The 20,285-nt window shown below is 40.2% G+C and overlaps 1 protein-coding gene across 5 annotated transcripts in view; it reads left to right on the top strand.

Moving 5' to 3' along the window:
- Positions 1-646: 646 nt before the first annotated feature.
- The window catches only part of dhx29 (DEAH (Asp-Glu-Ala-His) box polypeptide 29), an 87,550-nt gene continuing 67,911 nt past the window's right edge, over positions 647-20,285 (top strand). For 3 of the 5 annotated variants that reach the window (XR_011885340.1, XM_072252516.1, XM_072252519.1), the window contains exons 1-9: positions 647-879; positions 3,626-3,705; positions 5,109-5,222; positions 10,252-10,381; positions 12,271-12,410; positions 14,833-14,970; positions 18,141-18,267; positions 18,973-19,134; positions 19,241-19,403. Coding sequence is in view for 3 of the 5 variants with exons in the window: in XM_072252516.1 (XP_072108617.1) it covers positions 723-879; positions 3,626-3,705; positions 5,109-5,222; positions 10,252-10,381; positions 12,271-12,410; positions 14,833-14,970; positions 18,141-18,267; positions 18,973-19,134; positions 19,241-19,403 (1,211 nt within the window). In the remaining 2 variants the exon portion in view is untranslated. Of the gene's footprint in view, positions 880-3,625; positions 3,706-5,108; positions 5,223-10,251; positions 10,382-12,270; positions 12,411-14,832; positions 14,971-18,140; positions 18,268-18,972; positions 19,135-19,240; positions 19,404-20,285 lie in introns of those variants that run through there. The other 2 variants (XM_072252517.1, XM_072252520.1) reach the window with 2 other exon arrangements.

Genomic DNA, 20,285 nt, shown 5'->3' with positions numbered 1-20,285 from the left:
TTTTTCCTCTGGTCCGCCAAAGGGTTTCTGCCCTAATAGGTCGACTGTAGTCTTTTCCTAGATGCTGCCTGGCCTGCTGAATTTCTCCAGCATTTTGTGTGTGTTGCTCTAGTATCTAATTGTTAACATTATTAAATTTTTGCTTGTAATATCCCATTGTTGCAAGGTCTGTAATTTTATTATGCTATAATCTTTATGTGATTCTGTTATATTCAGTGTGTGTTTACTTGGGTCTGTGTGTTTGAGACTAGTAAGGGCAGAATGTCATCCATATTCTAAAATGTAATCTCAGCCCGAAACGTCGACTTTTCCATATTCTTTCCCACAGATGTTATCTGGCCTGCTGAGTTCCTCCAGCATTTTGTGCGTGTTGCTTAGGGTATCAGCATCCGCAGGTTTTCTCGTTTTAAATATAATTACTATGTTGTACACATTCTGGAAGCAAAGGCTTTTCCAGTGACCCGGCATATTTCCAAGTTTGCAATCCAGCGACCAGCAGGCATTAGTCCATCACGTTAATTGGCAGGGGTGTAGGAAATAATTGACACCGTGCGTGATCAATCCGGGGACGCTGCAGTCCAGCGCGTGTTGCGGAGCGGACCGGACCCGTGACGTCGGCAGCTGCGCATGCGTACGGCGGCCACAGGCTTTGTTCGGTGTTGGTGCCACGGAGAGTGTGGGGCGGGCGCCGGCGGTCGCGGCTGACGGAGGGAAGGCGGCGAATGGGGGGGAAGAAGAAGAGACGAAATGAGGCGGTGGTGTCGGCGGCTGCTCGGGTCCAGCGGCCGGAGACGGCTCAGCCGGTTACTAATGGGAAAACCCAGAACCCTCGGCCAACTGTCGCCAAGCCGGCTACCAAGGAGAATAAAGTTAAAGCAGGTACGGTACATACAGCGAAGGAGGGGGCACCGTCCTTGGGACAGCGCGTTAGAGATCGTTGGTTGCTGAAGTGCCCGGGTCTAATGATGGAACAGGCCCAGTTGGGAAATCTTGCTCAGCTTGAAGAGTGGGAAATGCCTGCCAGTGCAGCAGGCGTTTCGCCGGCTTCCTGTGAAGTAACTGGTGAGGCTGTCTCCTCACCTAGGATCGTTGTGAAGGAAGCAAATGGTGAATGATTTTTACGGCCGAGAGATTGGGATATAAACGTAAGGAAATCTTGCAACGGGAGAGCAGTATGGTTCTCTATCAATATCATAAGCCATTAATCAGACAAACCGTTTAAAGAAGTTTAATTGCTGTTGGTGGTAAGCAGGCTGTATTTGACAACAGCATCATAAAGTCTATTAATTGGGTCTACTACCTTGAAAGTACTGCAAATCACCACCACAAGGGAGTATGCTGCTCTTTCTGATTCACAGCCTGCTAGATTGGGTTAATGAGCATAACCTTGTTAATAGTTATATTACCTTGAAAATGCTGTCTATATATGTCCTTCCCATATCCTCTATGTGCACACAGCCCTACAAAAAAGTCAATGAAAGAGGGTTTTGAGATCTCACCGGGAGTAGAGAAAACCAATGGTTAGCAGCATGAAGGTGTAAAATATGAACATGAGATTCTGCAAATGTTGGAAATACTGAGCAACACCCACCAAATGCTGGAGGACTCAGCAGGTCAGGCAGCATCTAGACCTCAAAAATCTTGGTCCAAAGATACGAAAAATCACCATGACTGGAGATTACCTTGGCTGCAGTGGATAGCCATGACGCCTTCTGTGCCTAGTCATGCCATTCGCTCTCTATGAAGCATTGTAGCACCACCTTCTTGGCCGTTGGATCTTGTAGTTGATTTTATCCGCCTAGTCCGTTGGAAGTGGCTTTGCATGCTGGGATAGGCACATCCCTATCTCACTGGGTTTGGAGGTTCCTGGCTACCATCACCTGGTTTAGCTCACCTATTGAAGCGGTGTACTGTGGTGTGGCCGCTGTCACATGCAAACAGTTACTTGGAGCCACAGGTGAGAGCTGGGTGGCAGGTGGATGAACTACCCCTGGGCGGAGCACAACTAATCTGCCACCAGAGGTGCTACCCCTCCCTGGATACCCCGTACACTCAGGAAGTGGGCAAAGTCTATAGAAGCGAGGTCATGGACTGTATACAGATTATGGAGGGGGTGTTTGCTGCCTTGAGGAAAATTAGGGTGGATAAATCCTTTAGGGGTGACAAAGTGTTCCTTCGGCCCTCGTAGAAGGTGAGTGCAAAAATTGCAGCGGCCCTAGCAGAGATTTTTAAGTAAATTTAGTCGTTGATGAAGTGCTAGAGGATTGGAGGATAGCTATTTAAGAAAGGTTCTAAAAATAAGCTGGAAAATTGTATGCCAGTGAGCCTGAGATTAATAGTAGGTAAGTTATTATTGGAAGGTATTCCAAGGGACTAGATTTATAAGTATTCAGATAGACAGGGACTGATTAGGGATAGTCAATGTGGCTTTGTACATGGTAGGTCATGTCTAACCAACCTTATAGAATTTTTCAAGGAAGTTACTAGGAAAGTTGATGAGGACAAGGCAGTGGATGTTGTCTACATAGACTTTAGCAAGGCCTTTGACAAGGTCCCACATGGAGATTGGTCAAGGAGGTTCAGTCGCTTAGCATTCAGGATGAGATGGTAAATTAAATTAGACATCTGCTTTACGGGAGAAGCCAGAGAGTGGTAGTAGATTAGTAGTGACTAGTGGTGTGCTGCAGGGTTTGGTATTGGATCTATTATTGTTTATGAATTCGTTCTAGATGATGTAGTAAACTGGTTCAGCAAATTTGCAGATGACACCAGGATTGGACATGTAGTAGACAGCAAGGAAGGCTATCAGAGTTCACAGTGGGACCTGGACCAGCTGAAAACATGGGCTGAAGAATGGCATACGGAATTTAATGCAGACAAGTGCGAGGTGTTGCACTTAGAGAGGACTGTTGAGGGTAGGACACTGAGGAGTGCAGTAGAACAGAGGGATTTGGAAATGCGGATCCATAATTATTTTAAAATGATGCCGCCAATAGGGCTGTAAAGAGCTTTTGGCACATTGGACTTCATAAAGCAAAGTATTGAGTACAGGTGCTGGGATGTTGAAGTTGTATAAAGTGTTGGTGAGGGTTAATTTGCAGTATTGTGCCCAGTTCTGGTCACCTACCTACAGGAAGGATATCAATAAAATTGAAAGAGTTGAGAGAAATTTACAAGGATGTTGCATGGACTTTAGGATATGTGTTTAAGCAAATAATAGGTTAGGACTTGGAGAGTAGGAGAATGAGTGGGGGGTTTGGTAGAGGTATACAAAATTATGAGAGGTATAGATAGAGTTAATGCAAGCAGGCATTTTCCACTGGGGTCATGGGTTAAGGGTAAAAGGTGAAATGTTTAAGGGGAACATGAGGTGGAACTTCTTCACTCAGAGGATGGTGAAAATGTGGAACAAGCTGCCAGAAGTGGTGTATGTGGGTTTGATTTCAACATTTAAGAGACATTTTGGATAGGTACATGGATTGGAGCACTATGGAGAGCAATGATCTGCATGCGGGCCAATGGGACTGGGCAGAATAATAGTTCGGCTCGGGCTGGATAGGCCAAAGAGCCTGTTTCTATGCTGTATTACTCAATGACTCTTAATTTTTAATCTTCTTTTCCTTAGGTCCGAAAACATATAGTTTTGGTGCATCCTCCTTAAATGAATTTAGTGCTGCTGGAAATTTGGACAGATCCATCCTTAAGGTGACAATAGTAATATTTTTGAAAATAATGTAGAAATGTTTTCCTCGGTTGCATGGAATATACTTGTTGATGTGCTTCGACGGAACCAAGTTTCTGAAATGAAGTACCATGCTGTTTTTTACTCATTTATTACATGTTTGCAAGACAAAAAATGTTTTTACTGCTTGAGTAGAATAAATTCCTCTAGATCTGAAATAGGATTACAGAATAAACCCTGCTTCTAGATCTGAAATAGAATTACAGAATAAACCCTGCTTCTATGCTGTTTCCTTTGAACGTTCTTCTAAAGTGGGAAAATGTAAATGGCTTATATTCATTCCAGAATGGATAAAATTTGCATTCATAAATTCATAAATGATGGTATAAACATCCATGGTGTTGTCATTTATTCATTTCCTGTGTTTCAATGCTATCTCACTTGTGATACAAGCATGCTAATATAATTATTACAAATAAACTTGGGCTTCCAGCCGGTTTCAGGTATCGATTTTTAACAAATGTTTCGATGACAAACTCTGCCATCTTCATCAGGGATGATGCCTGGGCATGTCTAGTCCGGTGGTGTTTATACCCCCGTCATCTGTCCCTCCTGATTGGTTAGTCCTCAGCCGATCAGGTTTCTGCTGTCCCACCATGTTTATAATTGAATTCTAGTTCTTAGAGTGAGACCTTCATCTTTGTTTAAATTGCTATATTGCAATGGCCATAGGAGTGTCTTCGGCACAAAGCTATTGTACCACGTCAAAGACTTTTGGGACCTCCTGGTGAAGGAAGCTTTGAAATAAAACTAGAGGAAAAGAATGTTAACAAAGACAAAGGTCTCGCTTTAAATAAGAACTGGAATGTGATTGTTAACAAGGTGGGACAGCGGAAACCTGATTAGATGAGGACTAACCAATCAGGAGGGACGGACAGTTGGGGGAATAAATACCACCAGACTAGATGTCATCCCTGATCAAGATGGCAGAGTTTGTCATCGAAACATTGGTTAAAATCGATATCTGCACCTAGCTGGAAGCCCAGGAGCAGTTTATTTGTCAAATACACTGAGAAAGCACTAGATCCTTTTTCAATATAATTATTATTAGCAGTTGCCACAAGAAATGAATGTACTCTGTAATAAATGAAAATTGGATTAAAAATTTAGCATGATAAAATCACTTGTACATTATTAATTTCTAGTGGAGTAAAAGCACATTTTATATTTTCAGTCAAATTTTTAATTTGATCTTTCATATAACTGCATTGTGTATTCTTATTCATAACAGTGAGAGTATACAATGTGTGGTTGTTAATGGTATTTAAATATTTGGCATTTAATTACCTATGTTGGGAAGAAAGAAAGTAATGATGCATTATCAGTGTTAATTGGAACTTTTTAAAGATCATTTATAACTTTTTAGGTGGTCATTAAACCTGATTTGGAAAAAAAAGTTATTGGATTGATCAACCAATTCAAAACACAGCACAGCAAATCAGGAACCATATCTGGGAGACTCACAGCTAAGAAGCTACAGGTAATGATATTTGATCTTGTGCTGAGTGGTATTTCAATGGTTTTAGGAATCTTTAGAAAGTAACTAGTTATTCCAGGTCAAATTACACTGGACAACAAAGATTTTGCTTCCTGAATACTTTTGGGTGCATCTTTTCGGAATTTTGGGCTACTGATCATGGCAATCACTGTGAAATTTTCCTATCAAGCACTTTAAAGAAAAAAAAATTGCCTATATTTATTAACCCACAAAAATACTGGTGAACGCAGCAGGCCAGGCAGCATCTATAGGAAGAGGTACAGTTGACATTTCAGGCCGGGACCCTTCGTCAGGACTAACAAAGAAGAGATAGTAAGGGATTTGAAAGTGGGAGGGGGAGATCCAAAATGATAGGAGAAGACATGAGGGGAGGGGTGGATCTAAGAGCTGGAGAAGGGAGAGGATCATGGGACGGGAAGCCTGGGGAGAAAGAGAAGGGGGAGGGGAGCCCGGAGGGTGGAGAGAAGGCAAGGAGTTATAGTCAAAGGGACAGAGGGAGAAAAAAGAGAGAGAAGAGAAAAAAGGGGGGGGAATATAAAACATATTAAGTAAATAAGGGATGGGGTATGAGGGGGAGGAGGGGCATTAACGGAAGTTAGAGGAGTCAATATTCATGCCATCAGATTGGAGGCTACCCAGACGGAATATAAGGTGTTGTTCCTCCAACATGAGTGTGGCTTCATCTTGACGGCTGAGGAGGCCGTGGATAGACTTATCGGAATGGGATGTGGAATTAAAATATGTGGCCACCGGGAGATCTTGGTTTCACGTCCCATTCCCATTCTGACCAGAGAAAGCAAGATCTCCCGGTGGCCACGCATTTTAATTCCACGTCCCATTCCCATTCTGATAAGTCTATCCACGGCCTCCTCTACCGTCAAGACGAAGCCACACTCAGGTTGGAGGAACAACACCTTATATTCTGTCTAGGTAGCCTCCAACCTGATGGCTTGAATATTGACTTCTCTAACTTCCGTTAATGCCCCTCCTCCCCTTCATACCCCATCCCTTATTTATTTCCCCCCCTTTTTTCTTCCTCTGTCCCTCTCACTATAACCCCTTGCCTTCTCTCCACCCTCCAGGCTCCCCTCCCTCCTTCTGTTTCTCCTCAGGCTCCCCGTTCCATGATCCTCTCCCTTCTCTAGTTCTTAGATCCACCCCTCCCCTCCTGTCTTCTCCTATCATTTTGGATCTCCCCCTCCCCCTCCCACTTTCAAATCTCTTACTACCTCTTCTTTCAGTTAGCCTTGCCGAAGTGTCCCGGCCCGAAACGTCGACTGTACCTCTGAAAAAGACTGTAAGTGATTATCAGCATTTCCAGCCTCCTTCATATTTTCACAGAGGTAACAAAGTATTATATTCAAACATAATATATTTTATACATGTCTGTATATTATATATCAGATTAGTTTTCTGACAGTAGTATTATTTAAGAGCAACTAGAAATCTGTGTATGGAGCTCAAAAACAAAGTGCTCAGGTAACATTCCATTCTACTGGAAGGCACTTAGATCCTGTATGTCAAATAGAATAACCTCAGCCTGCACAGGAGAAGCATAACCTCAAAATAGAAGTTATGAATTTCATTAATATTATCAACTTAAAATGGTATCAAAGTTAAATAGCTGTTTACATAATTTAGCTGTTTGGCATAATTTACACTCTGCAAGTATGATTCAGATTTAAACTCAGTTTAACTTATTTATCACGCGTACATCAAAACATACAGTGAAATGTGCCATTTGCAAAAACAACCAACACAACTTCAGGGTGTGCTGGGGGCAGCCCATGAGTGTTGTCACACATTCTGACACCAACATGGCATGCCTACACAGAACACAAGCAACAAACAACAACAGCAAAATACCTTACCTCCTACTATACACACCCACACCCAGCCAGCCAGCAATAGTCGGGATCAGAACTTTTTTACTTTGAGATGGAGGATTTTAAATGAGTGATTTAGAAGTTCTGTATCTTCAAGTTCAAGTTTATTCTCATCTGGCTGATTGTCCACAAATGTAACAACCTCTGTCCGGACCACTGTGTAGCCACAATACGTATATCATGCACACCACATAAAATAATATACCATATTATTACCATATTACCATATTATTTAATAAAGTGTAATTCAAAATGCATATAAAGTGCGCTGAACAGGTAAACAGTTCACTGTCCTAATGATGAGACCTCCGTGGGGGCTGGGTATTTATTAAAGTTGGTTTTTCTTCTGAAAGCGGTTGCACTTAACCCCAGTCCATCGCGGGCTTTGATGTACCTGTATGTGGAAGTGTTTCAGGAAAAAAAACCCCAAAGAACTTGCTTTCTGCGAGCGTGTTTTTAAAGATGTCTTAGTGGATGATTTTGGAATTTTGCTCCAATTTAAACCCCGCTCTAATCCCCTTTAAGATGCCAACACGCCCCGCCCGTATAGGACAGCCTGGAGTAGTCAGGTTGTCACCGCCAGCCTTGGGAATTTCTTCGCCACGCTTTTGTACTTCATCACTGACAGTTGTCCGAATCATTTCAGCGTCATTACAGACGGCAGTAACTAAATGGATGGACTATGGGGGGGGGGGGGGGGGAGAGATATCGACCGACTGTAAAGCCCGCCCACAGAGAAAACTGATAGGTCTACTTAGCACAAAGAGAATTCAAGCAGGATTCATTCATTTTCTTTCTTTTTTTTTTCCCTCTCCTTCTCTTAAAAAATCGATTTCCGGGATATTGTATATAATTTGCGGGCATCAGGGAGCTGCTGTTGATATGCGGGAGACTCCAGGAACTCCCGGGAGAGGTGGGATGTCTGAGTTTTATAACACATTGCAGGTTTCATTTTAATAGTGCCTATTTTGGCACAAGCAGCTTTCTTAAAATAACTTGCAAGATAATTTTAAGGTTTGTAAATTATCATGCAAAATAGTACTCATTTGTTTTTGAATTGTTAGTAAGATACAGTAAAAGATTTAAAAACTCATTTTATTATCAAAATATGTATGCAGAATACAACTCTGAAATTTGCCTTCTCCAGATAGCCATAGAATTCAGAAAGTCATAGAAGTGGTTGAAGAAAGACATCAATCCCCACTGCATAAAAAGAAAAACTCACTAACCCCAATCACCACCAACCCCTCCCTCGCATAAAGACTAACAGATTACCCAAATCCGCAGCCTGCCAATCGACCACGAGAAAGAATGGCTGAGGGCACAAAAAAATTTGAACTGAAAGAGGCCAATATGAACTACAGACCAATCCATAAATCTTAGAATTTCAAGAGAGCATTGGGACCCAGCTCTGAAAACCGCTTACTCTCCTCCACATTTCCCTCGATGTTTCAGTCTACCTCAATGCTCTAATTGATGAGAAATATAGTCAATCATGTCCCCTCATCTCATTTCTGAGCTTCTCCTTGAGCTCAAGATCTCATTTCTCTCCTAGCATTTTCTCAGGGACACCAAAGCACTTGCTCACTTGTTCAAACTACAGACTGTAAGTCCAAGGCTCCAACAGTTTCAAAAAACAAAATTAAGCTAAAAAGAATAAATAGAAGACATAGAAAAACTGAAATGATTCGCTAATCTGGAAGATATTGCCCAAAGAATCATTATTCACTGGCGCCATCTTGACCAGATCCAGTGAGCTCCAATAAAGTACTATCCACTTGTTCAGAAATCTCAATGGTTCTTCATTCAACCTGCTCATTAGTTGTCTGTGAACTAACTATCAGTGGATCCTTGTATCTGTGAGGTGGACTGTATTACTGGGAATGTGGCCCAAAAATGTGGGGTGGTTAAGAGTTGGAGAAAGCTTATTAGATGAGCTGAAACTTGCACTTTGAAACTCACCCACTTTTGTTTCCCTAGGCTCCCTTTAAGTATATCAGATCTCTATTTCCTACACCCAACAAGTCACTGGGTTCACTGGAAAAATATGCTACTATATTAAAATAGCATATTCAATATCCTGCATCAGGACTTATAGAGTGTAGTGGGGAGGTGGTGGGCTGACACTTTGTCTGACAGGTGATGGGTAGAAGCAGGTGAGAACAAGGATGATAAGCAGATGGAGCCTGATGTTGGAGGGGGAGAGGCGATGTTGAGAAACGGTGGCTGGTGGATGATGGGTAGAGACGGATAAGCAGAGACAGAAAGTGTGGGGGAGGGCAGATAGAATCAAATGTCGGGAGCAATAGGTTGTAAAGTAATAAGTGGAGACGCGAGAGGCTACAGATGCTGGAAGATGATCAGCAAACCCCAACTCAGATGCCATTTCAGCTCCCCTTCCTATTGCCACACTTGTCCATCCGTCCCCATCCTTCTCCACTGCCAGAGTGAGGCCAAGTGCAAACTGGAAGAACAACACATCATATTCCACCTGGAAGCCTATTGTGAAAATTGTGTTTTCCAATTTCAAATAGCCCTCATACCATCTTCCTTTCTCTCTCTCATTCTGATCCACCCAGCTTTTCTCACTTCCCTTTTTTCCATCCCTGCCACCAATTTATTCCATCTTTCTATCACCCATACCTTTAATCTACCAGGTCCCTTTTTCCCTTCTCCAACTGATTCCATCTGCCCACTGTTTCTCCTTGCTCGCCGGTTTCCAGATTTGGCCCAGGAATGCTGCTGAGGCCAGGGTTGAACTCCAGAACACCAGGTATCAGGATCATGTATGAGTTTGTGGGTAGAGTTACAGTCTGGAGTGCTTGAACACTTTTTGCTCCCTTTAAACTCACAGCTACTCTGACACTGCCCAAGTCCGCATGTTGAGATTAACTGCATGGTTCCAAGTTAGGATGTGTTTGACGGGATTGGGGCGGGGGTTGCTGTTACGTAATCATTTTCATTGGCATTGTCTGTTACCACTGTAAACATTCTTTCAAGATTATAACTTGGAAGATATTTTGAGTCTTGAAATTTAATTAGGTTTTTAATTTGAATGCTGGTTGAAAATGTAAAGAGTAGTTGTGTGTTAAGGTGGACCTCTGAACTGAATGTTATTTGTTTAGGATTTATATACGGCTTTGGAAGAGTTTTCATTTCGGGCACAAGACATTGAAGAAGCTATGAAAAATACTGTTGTTTATGGTGGAGACCTGCATTCTGCTTTGGATTGGTTGTGTTTGAATCTTCCTGATGGTAGGTTAATTGTATAAGAATTTACAGTTAAATTCCTAAGGATTTATTTGCAGTAAAAATCAAATAAGTGGATACTGTGCCATCGCTGGAAATTGCTGGTAGTTCTTCACACTCTCATTAGGTGGTCAGGTATAATCATATTTCACATTTTTATTGAGTTTTAAGTAGTGTATTATATTCAATACAGATCTCAAACTTGTGTTGTTTATAATATTTAACAAGGACTTTGAAAGGGAATATTATTTATGTTCACTTATGTTACAAGATAGTAAACAGGATGGTCCAATGAGGATATAAAGGAAATTGGACATATTCCATATTCATTATTTTCATTATATTCCAGATGACTGAAAAATGTCATTTGGAATATAATTTGAGAACATGCAAGTTCATTTGGGTCAGGGAAAAAGAAGTTTTTTTTAATGGTGTGAGTCTGAGAAATGTTACTCAGAAGGATCTAGGGGTCTGTGCATGAGTCCTGGAAAGCTAACTTGCAGGTGCAGCCATTTGTTTAGAGATAAATGTCATAGGCTTTTTACAAAGCAATTGATTTACAAGAGTAGAAAAGTCTTGTTGCAGTTATATAGATCCTTGCTTGGGCAATATTTGGAATATAGTTTAGAATTCTGTTAATTTTACTGAAGGTTCAAAACATAATACAGTGGATTCCAGTTAATTGGGTCATTGGTTAATCAGGGCAGCTGCTTATTTGGGACAGGAGACTGTTGCCAAACAATTTCTAATTAGCGCCACTTGCGTGCACGTCATATAGTCATTAGACACTACACCAAGCTTACACCAAACAGCTTGTTGCATGTTTGTGTTCAAAAAGCAGTGTGTTTTGTCACTGATGATTGGTGAAAATAAGCAGTAAGACAATTTAGATCTGTTCTGTTTAACGCGGTTTCAAGCATTCAGTCTTGGAAATGCCAGAAACCGTGAGGAGTGAAAATCAGATGATTTCATTACTTCAAGAAGTTAGGAATTACAGAGAATTTGAAGGTATTGACAGTCATCTTGAATGTTATCTTTGGTCCCCACCAGACACTCAGCTCTCACTTGTGGCTCCAAGTAGCTTTTTACATGCAACAGTGGCCAGACACCAGTACAGCATTTTGACAGGCAAGGTAAACCAGGTGAGCGTAGCCAGCAGGTCTCATACACCAGTGAGATTGGGACATACCTGTCCTAGCATGCGAACTTAGCTTTGGCAGATCAGATCTGCGGTGAGATCCAACAGCCAGGCAGGGGTTTCTACAATGCTACGTGGAGATCGAAGGGCATGACAAGGCACAGAAGTCATATTCATCCACTGCACCCTGGGAAGACCTCAGTTGTGATGTTTACTCGTCCCGCTGGACCCAGACATCCAAGGTCGAGAGTGTGGAACGACCTTAGCTTTTCCATTTTAAAAACTCTCCTGCACGAGTTTCCTGTCATCATGGGATATGACAGACAACCACCAGTAGTATTGGCAGTTCATTTGTTCTGTATTGCATTTACATACATGATTTGTTACTCAGTTAAACAGAAGTTTGCTTTTTTTTTGATACCTTTTTAACAATTTCCATGAAACTTTGGCTAATTGAGACAGCTGCTTAATTGGGCCAAAATGTACTGGACCAATGTGTCCCAATTAACTGGAATCCACTATACATGAAAAAGAAAAGGGTCTGCATTTGGGGCAACAGAATTCAGGATCTTTGCATGTAGGTATTGTAGACATTTACCCACATCCTAACTATAATCACATGCAACCTTGTCAGCTCTATATATTTAGTGGATTGCACAAAGAATTGGGTTTTTATTCAAGTGATTTTAAATTGGAATGATTTAATTGAATTAGGAGAGAAGTTAATTCAGAGCAACATAATATTTCTTTTTACAAGAGTCGTTACCTGATGGATTCAGTCAGAAACTGCAGGAAGAAGAGATTAAGAGCAAGCCCAAATTTCAAATGCCTGTAAAGTGTGCAACAAACCATGAAGTATCTGAGAAAAAGAAGTGCAGTGACAATCCTCAGGCAAAGGTGAGAATACTAAACCTCTTTCTATTTCATTTTTCTAGAAAAGAGGCTAAATTTTAAAAAAATGAGTTACGCTTGTTGCCTCCTGTACCATGACACTGTACTCCATGATAGTGTTTATGTTGTACTTGGACTTCCACCTTTCATCCTTTATCAAATATTCTGCCAGTTTCTCATTAAGTGGCTCTGTACTATTTTCCTCTACTATTCCCTACAGTAGGAAGATCCCCATTGTTTCCAAACCCACCATGAATTCCTTGTGGTGATATCTTGGAGACAAATTGATAGCTTGTATGTTTCTACTTTTAGCATTTTTTCATATTTGTAATTTTATTCTTTGCTTCAAATTTTAGTTTTCAACAGATTAGTCCCATCTGCTCAACCTTTCCTTTTGGGTGTACTCTTGTATTTCAACAATTTATGCAGAGAGAGGTGACTGATTCCTTTTGTAAGGGACAGAATTAGGATTCTAAATTAGGTCTATATAAGACCATAACCTACGGAGCAGATGTAGGCCATTCAGCCCATTGAGTCTGCTCCTCCACTCAATCATGATAGTTTTTAATCTCAACCCCATTCTTCTGCCTTCTCCCTGTAACCTTTGATGCCCTTACTAATTGAAAATCTTATCAACTTCTGGTTTAAATATGATCGATTCCGATCAATCAGGGAAGCCACTTATTTGGGCCAACTCTTAAAAGAACAAAAACTAATCAAGAAAATAGCAGGAATTCCCTTCAACCAACACACATAAAAGTTGCTGGTGAACGCAGCAGGCCAGGCAACATCTCTAGGAGTCGACAGTTTGGGCTGAGACCCTTCGTCCAGAGATGCTGCCTGGCCTGCTGCGTTCACCAGCAACTTTTATGTGTGTTGCTTGAAATTGCAGCATCTGCAGATTTCCTCGTGTTTGAGGGATTCCCTTCGTTTATTTGGGACGCTTTGCCACTTCACTGGGGCAAACTTGTCGAACGGTTCCTAACTAGCATCAGTTGTGTGTGCTTGTGTGGCCATTAGACACTACACCATGCTTGGAGCAAACAGATTTTAAACAGCATCATTTGCATGTGTTTGTATTCAAAAAGCCGTGATTTCTGTCACTGATAGATGGTGAGAAAAAAGGAGTAAGACAATACTTCAAGTTAGGAGCTATAAAGAATCTGAAGGTATCAACAATCATCTTGAAGGTTGCAATGAAAATGTGGATTTGGAGGATGTAATTGTCGAAAGGGTTGTATGAAAGTAGTCCATTATCTACACTAGATAATGAAATGCCGATATTATTTGCAGTCAATCAAAAGAACACAGCAGCATACAATGACTTAATTCCTTTGATAATTATTAGGAACTAAAACAGATTTATATTACTGTAGTAATAATGGTATTTTAATTTGTTCTGTATTTCATTTAAATACGTAATCAGATGGTAGGTTGTCTTTTTATAACTATTTGCGGCAACCACTTAATTGGGCCAAAATGTACTGGTCCCAATTTGTCCCTGTTACGTACCCCGTAACTGGGTTGCCAAACCAGCAGAAATGGATCACTCAGTTGGAGTCTGGATTACTAGAACTAAGAAAGTTTTATTAAAGAAACAAGCAACACAGTAATCGAAAGGATAATAAATGCAACAGTTCAGCAATGATAAACACATGTGCACAGAATTAAGATAACAGCATCAATCAAGCTCTATCGTTGTCTTGGGGTAAATGACCAAATTTCAAAGTGACACAAAAGTTCAGTCCAATTTAGTTCAGTTCGCAGTAATCGTTGCCATGGCGATGGACAACATGGGGAGAGAGAGAGAGATAGAACGGGAACGACTGATCATTCAAACACGGCTTCCACTCACAGACCGGCGATATGGCTCACAAGCAGCTTTTTGGGCAGGTCCTTGGTGATGTCACCTGAGGTCACCGACTGTGACCCCTCCTCCAGATGCGGTCGATCCTCTGCAGTGAACCCGGCACCCAAGCAAGGGCGGACACACACCGGGTTCCCGCTGATCGTACCTTTCCACCCTGTGCGTTGTCCGGTACTTCCCACCGACTCGTGAGAGGCGCACCGCCTCCAGGGTCTCGTTACCTTGGGTGTCGTGTGTCCTGCCTTAGCGAACCTGTCCCTTTTTATCCCCCTGCTGGGGTATCGCCTGTCCATCACTTCAAACAGTTCAGGGTTCAAAGGGGGAGCCGATCTTGGCAATACCCAGACTGATGGCTCCTTCATTAACATCTCCACATGCTGCTCCATTGTTCCTTATCTCTCCTTCCCCCTGAGGACAGGTGGCAGAACAACTGCTGATCACACAGGACAGCTAACATCTTATCTATGTGTATTCTCGTCACATCCCAATTAACTGAAATTCACTGTATACCCAATTTGAAGATGAAGAATTTTAAGTTGCTATATATTGCTTTGATGATAGACAGCGGAAAGTCAAAGCTCCCAAGTGAGCATGAAGCATTGGATTTTACAATACGCTGAAGCAGCAGGCAGTGGGAGTGACGATGAGGAAATCGATCAGGATAACAAAGTACCTGAAAAGGAAGAACACTTTGATCCAGTGAGTATGAAAATTATTTTGAACAATGTGCCAAAATTGTTAGTGTCTTTATAACTTAGAAGTAACATAGTACTGTAGTTCATTGGAAAATGAAATACCATCCATGGATTATGATTTCAGGTTCAAGTTTTTTATCATAGGCGTATGTGCTCAGGTATAGGTGGCATAAAAATAATTTTTTGCAACCATTATACAATAAATTACAGACATAAGTTAACATAAACTTAAAAATAATATAAATTATACATAACTTGAACAATAAAAACATTAGTGCAAGTTCAAGAAGCAAAAAAAGAATGTAGTCCAAGGTAGTGTTGGGGTGTTTCAGGTTGCTTCAAGAACCAAACGGGAAGAGGCTATTAAACTTTGATGTGTAGGTCCTTGGGGTCCTATATCTAACAGGAGCATCACGGAAAAGGGCATGGTGGGGGTCATTAATGATGTCGTCTTTCTGAGATGTCACCTCTTGTAAATGTCATTGGTGGGGAGAGTTGTACCCATGATGGAACTGGCTGAGTCCACTACTCTGTAGTCTCTTACATTTCTGCTGTGTGTTGTTTGAGTTTCCGTTCCTGGCTGTGATACAACTGGTCAGAATGTTTTCCAATGTCTATAGAAGTTTGACATCTTTAATGTAATGCTAAATCTTCTTAAACTTCTGAGAAAGCAGAGACACTGGTGCACTGTTTTCATTCTTGCATCTATGTGCTCAGCCCAGAGTAGATACCCTTGAGACATTGTCATCCAGGAATGTGTAGCTAGCTGCTCAACCTTTGCATTGTAGATTCTTCACTTAGTGTGTGTTTGCCTAACTTTCCCATGCTGAAGTTCACAATCATTTCCTTGGCTTTGCTGACATTGAGCACAGATGTTATTATGAAATGCAAAGGAGGTGGATAGCGTGTTCTTGTTTTTCTTTAATTATAAATTGTTAAACATTTGCATGCAAGCTAGTATTACAATAATACTATTGTTTATAATTTCTGTGTTTCTATGTAATAATTGAAATTCAGAAAATCTTAAGTAAATTAATTCCACACTTTCCAGCACTTTTTTTGTAAAAATTCTTTTTAATAAGTGTGCCTCCTATTTTTTGACTCAAACATTTGCTGGAATTCTCAAGACTTTCATATATCTAAGCAAATTATTTTCGATATGTCATATACAGTGGCATGCAAAAGTTTGGGCATCCCGGTCAAAATTTCTGTTACTGTGAATAGCTAAGCGAGTAAAAGATGAACTGATTTCCAAAAGGCATAATATTAAAGATGACACATTTCTTTAATATTTTAAGCAAGAAAACTTTTTTATTTCCATCTTTCACAGTTTCAAAATAACAAAAAAGGAAAAGGGCCCAAAGCAAAAGTTTGGGCACCCTGCATGGCAGTACTTAGTAACACCCCCTTTGGCAAGTATCACAGCTTGCAAATGCTTTTTGTAGCCTGCTAAGAGTCTTTCAATTCTTGCTTGGGGGATTTTCACCCATTCTTCCTTGCAAAAGGCTTCTAGTTCTGTGAGATTCTTGGGCCGTCTTGCATGCACTGTTCTGTTGAGGTCTATCCACAGATTCACAGATCCACAGGTCAGGGGACTGTGAGGGCCATGGTAAAACCTTCAGCTTGCGCCTCTTGAGGTAGTCCATTGTGGATCTTGAGGTGTGTTTAGGATCATTATCCTGTTGTAGAAGCCATCCTCTTTTCATCTTCGGCTTTTTTACAGACGGTGTGATGTTTGCTTCCAAAATTTGCTGGTATTTAATTGAATTCATTTTTCCCTCTACCAGTAAATATTCCCGTGCCACTGGCTGCAACACAAGCCCAAAGCATGATCGATCCACCCCCGCGCTTAACAGTTGGAGAGGTGTTCTTTTCATGAAATTCTGCACCCTCTTTTCTCTAAACATACCTTTGCTCATTGCGACCAAAAAGTTCTATTTTAACTTCATCAGTTAAAGTCTAAACAAGCCTGATGCATTTTGGAAACAAGTCCTATGGACTGATGAAGCTAAGATAGAACTTTTTGGCCGCAATGAGCAAAGGTAGTATTAAAAAAAAAACAACCTCTAACATCTATGTTCCTCCAGTCACTTAAAAAAAAACTACCACCTCCAGTTACCTTAAAATTATGCCCACTTGTATTAGCCATTTCTGCCCTGGATAAAAGGCTGCCCACTCTATCTATGCCTTATCAGCTTATCAGAATTAGGTTTAATATCACTGGCATATGTCATGAAATTTATTGGTTTGTGGCAGTGATACATTGTGATAAAAATAGGTAGTGCAAACGAGAGGAAAAAATACTGAGTACGTGTTCAGGTCCATTGACCATTCAGAAATCTGATGGCGGAGGGGAAGAAGCTGTTCCTGAAATCTCAATCAAGCCAGTCATCCTCTTTCACTTCAAAGGCAAAACCCTAGCTTGTTCAACATTACCTTGTGGCTCTGAGCTCTATACCCTGACTAATGAAGGCCAACACTTCAATCTCCTCCTTAATCATCCAATCAACTTGCATGGACCCCAAGGTCCCTCTGTTCTTTCACACTGCTAGGAATCCTCCCCTTAACCCTTACTCTGCCTTCAGTTTTCCGGTTTGAACTCCATCAGCCACCTCTCAGCCTAGCTCTGCATCCTATCAGTGTCCCATTATAATCTACAGCAACCTTCTGCACTCTACGCAATGCCACCCATTTTTCTGTCATCTGCAAATTTACTAATCTCCCATCCACTTCCTCATCCAAATCACTTCTAAAAATCACAAAGAGCAGAGGACCTAGAACATATCCCTGGTCACCAACCTCTAGGCAGAAGATGTCCCATCTACTAATACCCTCTACCATCTGTAGGCAAGCCAATTCTGAGTCCAAATGGCTATGTTTCCTTAGATCCCATACCTCCTGGCTTTCTGAATGAGCCTTTTGTCTTGCATACTGTTCATATAGATCAATTTATTATATAGTCCATCAGTATATATGACAATAAGTCAATTCCACCTTGAAAAATGAAACATAAAAAAGTTACACTCAATAGTAAGAAGGGTTGGATGGTACTTTTTGTTTCTTACCAGAATTTCAGAACTCAGTCGAAACATACTTGGCATAAAGTGTTTTAAGTATTTAAGAACACTGACTTTGATAGCATTTTAATGGATTTTCGCTTCTATTATTAAACAGAATACTCTTTACTTGGAGCTGACAGCAAAACTACTTGATACCAAAGACCGGGCACTGTTATTTAAGCAAAATAATAACAAACATGCTCAAAGAGAAGCAGGTGAAAGAATTAAGGATCTCCAGCAGGGTAAGGTTTATGAAATAATTTTGTCGAAGATTCTCTGTGAACCCAAATAGATCCCAAATGCTCCATCAAAATAGTCCTGCTATGATTCTTCTCCAAAATGTACTTTGTTTGAAAGTAATGTCTTTGTATATGTGTGTACTTTTTAAATGAGATGCTCTCCCTATTGTGAGTTTGTTTCCTTGATTTGTATGAACATCATAAATCCTACAGCATTATTCATACAAAGTCAGAAAATACATCATTCTTATGTTTAACTGTGATAATATTGAGGAAAGCAAAGCTAACAATCATTATTAACCGACAGTGATTGGCCTCTCAAACACATCACTTTGCTTTTATCAGGATTAAATTGCATTTTACCAGCTGATCAATAACTTCCTGTAGCCTGTGACCATTTTCTGGTTTTGTGGATAGTGAGGAGAATAACCTTGTGTAAGTCAATAGTCTAGCAACAAATTGGATTAAGCTGTTTTGAAAAAAAGTAAACTGTTAAATTATAAGTAAATACTTGAAAGGCATAAAAATGATGAATGTAGGTTGTAAATGATTCCATAATATCAAAACAGTTTGCAACTTTTGAATTGTTCTTGCTGAATTTTTCTGTACTGTATATCAATAGAACTGAATTTTTGACATTAGCACACAGTAGTTTGACCTTGTTCTTGCATTTCCAATAAAATGGTCTATTTTTAAAATTTATTGTAGAGATTAAAGAGTTGGAAAAACATCCTGCTTTTGATCCTTCAATAAAGATGGCAGATTTTAAAAAGACTGACAAAAGCTCTACCAAACCTCTTGATGAAGCGCATGATGGTGCCCTTAATTTAAATTTTCTAGAAGAATCTGCACAGAAAGTAAAAGAAGAAAGTAAGTATGCGAGTAGTGTGATATCTCTAATTTAATACTGTATTTCAGAACATATTTTGAAAATAATAGGGATTCTTAAATTATTTTGCCCTGTTAATTGTTACAGCAAAACATGAACCAAAGGATGTGCGGAACTTTGACTACTCATCGCGAAGTTGGACTGGTAAATCTCCCAAGCAGTTTCTGATTGACTGGTGTCGGAAAAACATCCCCACTGGTCCAGCTCCGAACTATCGTAAAATCCCTGTGGGTAGATTCTGGAAGTGTAGGTTTGTGCGTTTTGTTGTACTACTTGTGAGAAATTATAAAAGGAAATCTTACCAAACCTCCACCCATCATTATAACGTTTGTTCAAAGACAATTTCTGTTTTACTCATCCAATGCACGTTTTCTTTATTAATTCAAGAAATTATTGCAATCTAGTTGCAATCACAGCTTTTATTTTAAACAACTTTTACCCTCTGTTTTCCTTGTTCTCTTTACCTTTAATTTTTTCCAGTTATTCCTTATCCTCTGTCTCCTTAGCGTCGAGTGTTGTTTTTGGTATTCTTTGTGCATGTTCCTTGTATCTGGAGATGAAAATTAGTTTCCAGAGTGTAGAATTTATGTTAATTTCATTGCTTGATAGTGTTGCTGATATAAAGCCTTTATTTGATTTCTTTTAATTTTGAAGTGCAAGTTTATCTGTATTGATGGCAGACCTGTTGATGTGGGTTCAATTATCATACTTAATGAATAGCTCTATTTTACAACAGATATGTCTGTTAATACATTGCCTCTAAATGCAAGTATTAATATTGTATTAGTTTTTAATTTAAATTCTATTTAATGATGCTTATAAATCCTTGTGGAGCTTGGTCTGCCTTTTTTTGATAAGATAAAGATGTTTATTAGGTTTTCTATTTTATAATTAAACATATAGATAAGATTTGAGCTGTGCTCAATTTTGATGCTGTAGTATTTGCTATTTTGAAAATAATTTGTGTATAATTTTGAAGTTTAAGTGTAGAATGGTGGGACTATTAATTTGAAATTCCATCAATGGCCTCAATCCATTAGAGGCCATTGCTTTACCAAGCTGTTTAGTCTGAGTTATCTTTAGAAAAATCTGCCCAAGTTGCTTCATGATGAAAAAAGAACAGAAGTGTTTC

Source organism: Mobula birostris, chromosome 3 (assembly GCF_030028105.1).
Source record: "Mobula birostris isolate sMobBir1 chromosome 3, sMobBir1.hap1, whole genome shotgun sequence".
In the NCBI taxonomy this organism is placed as follows: domain Eukaryota; kingdom Metazoa; phylum Chordata; class Chondrichthyes; order Myliobatiformes; family Myliobatidae; genus Mobula; species Mobula birostris.
The sequence above is the reverse complement of the archived record's forward strand: the minus strand, read 5'-3'. Positions and strand labels throughout refer to the sequence as shown.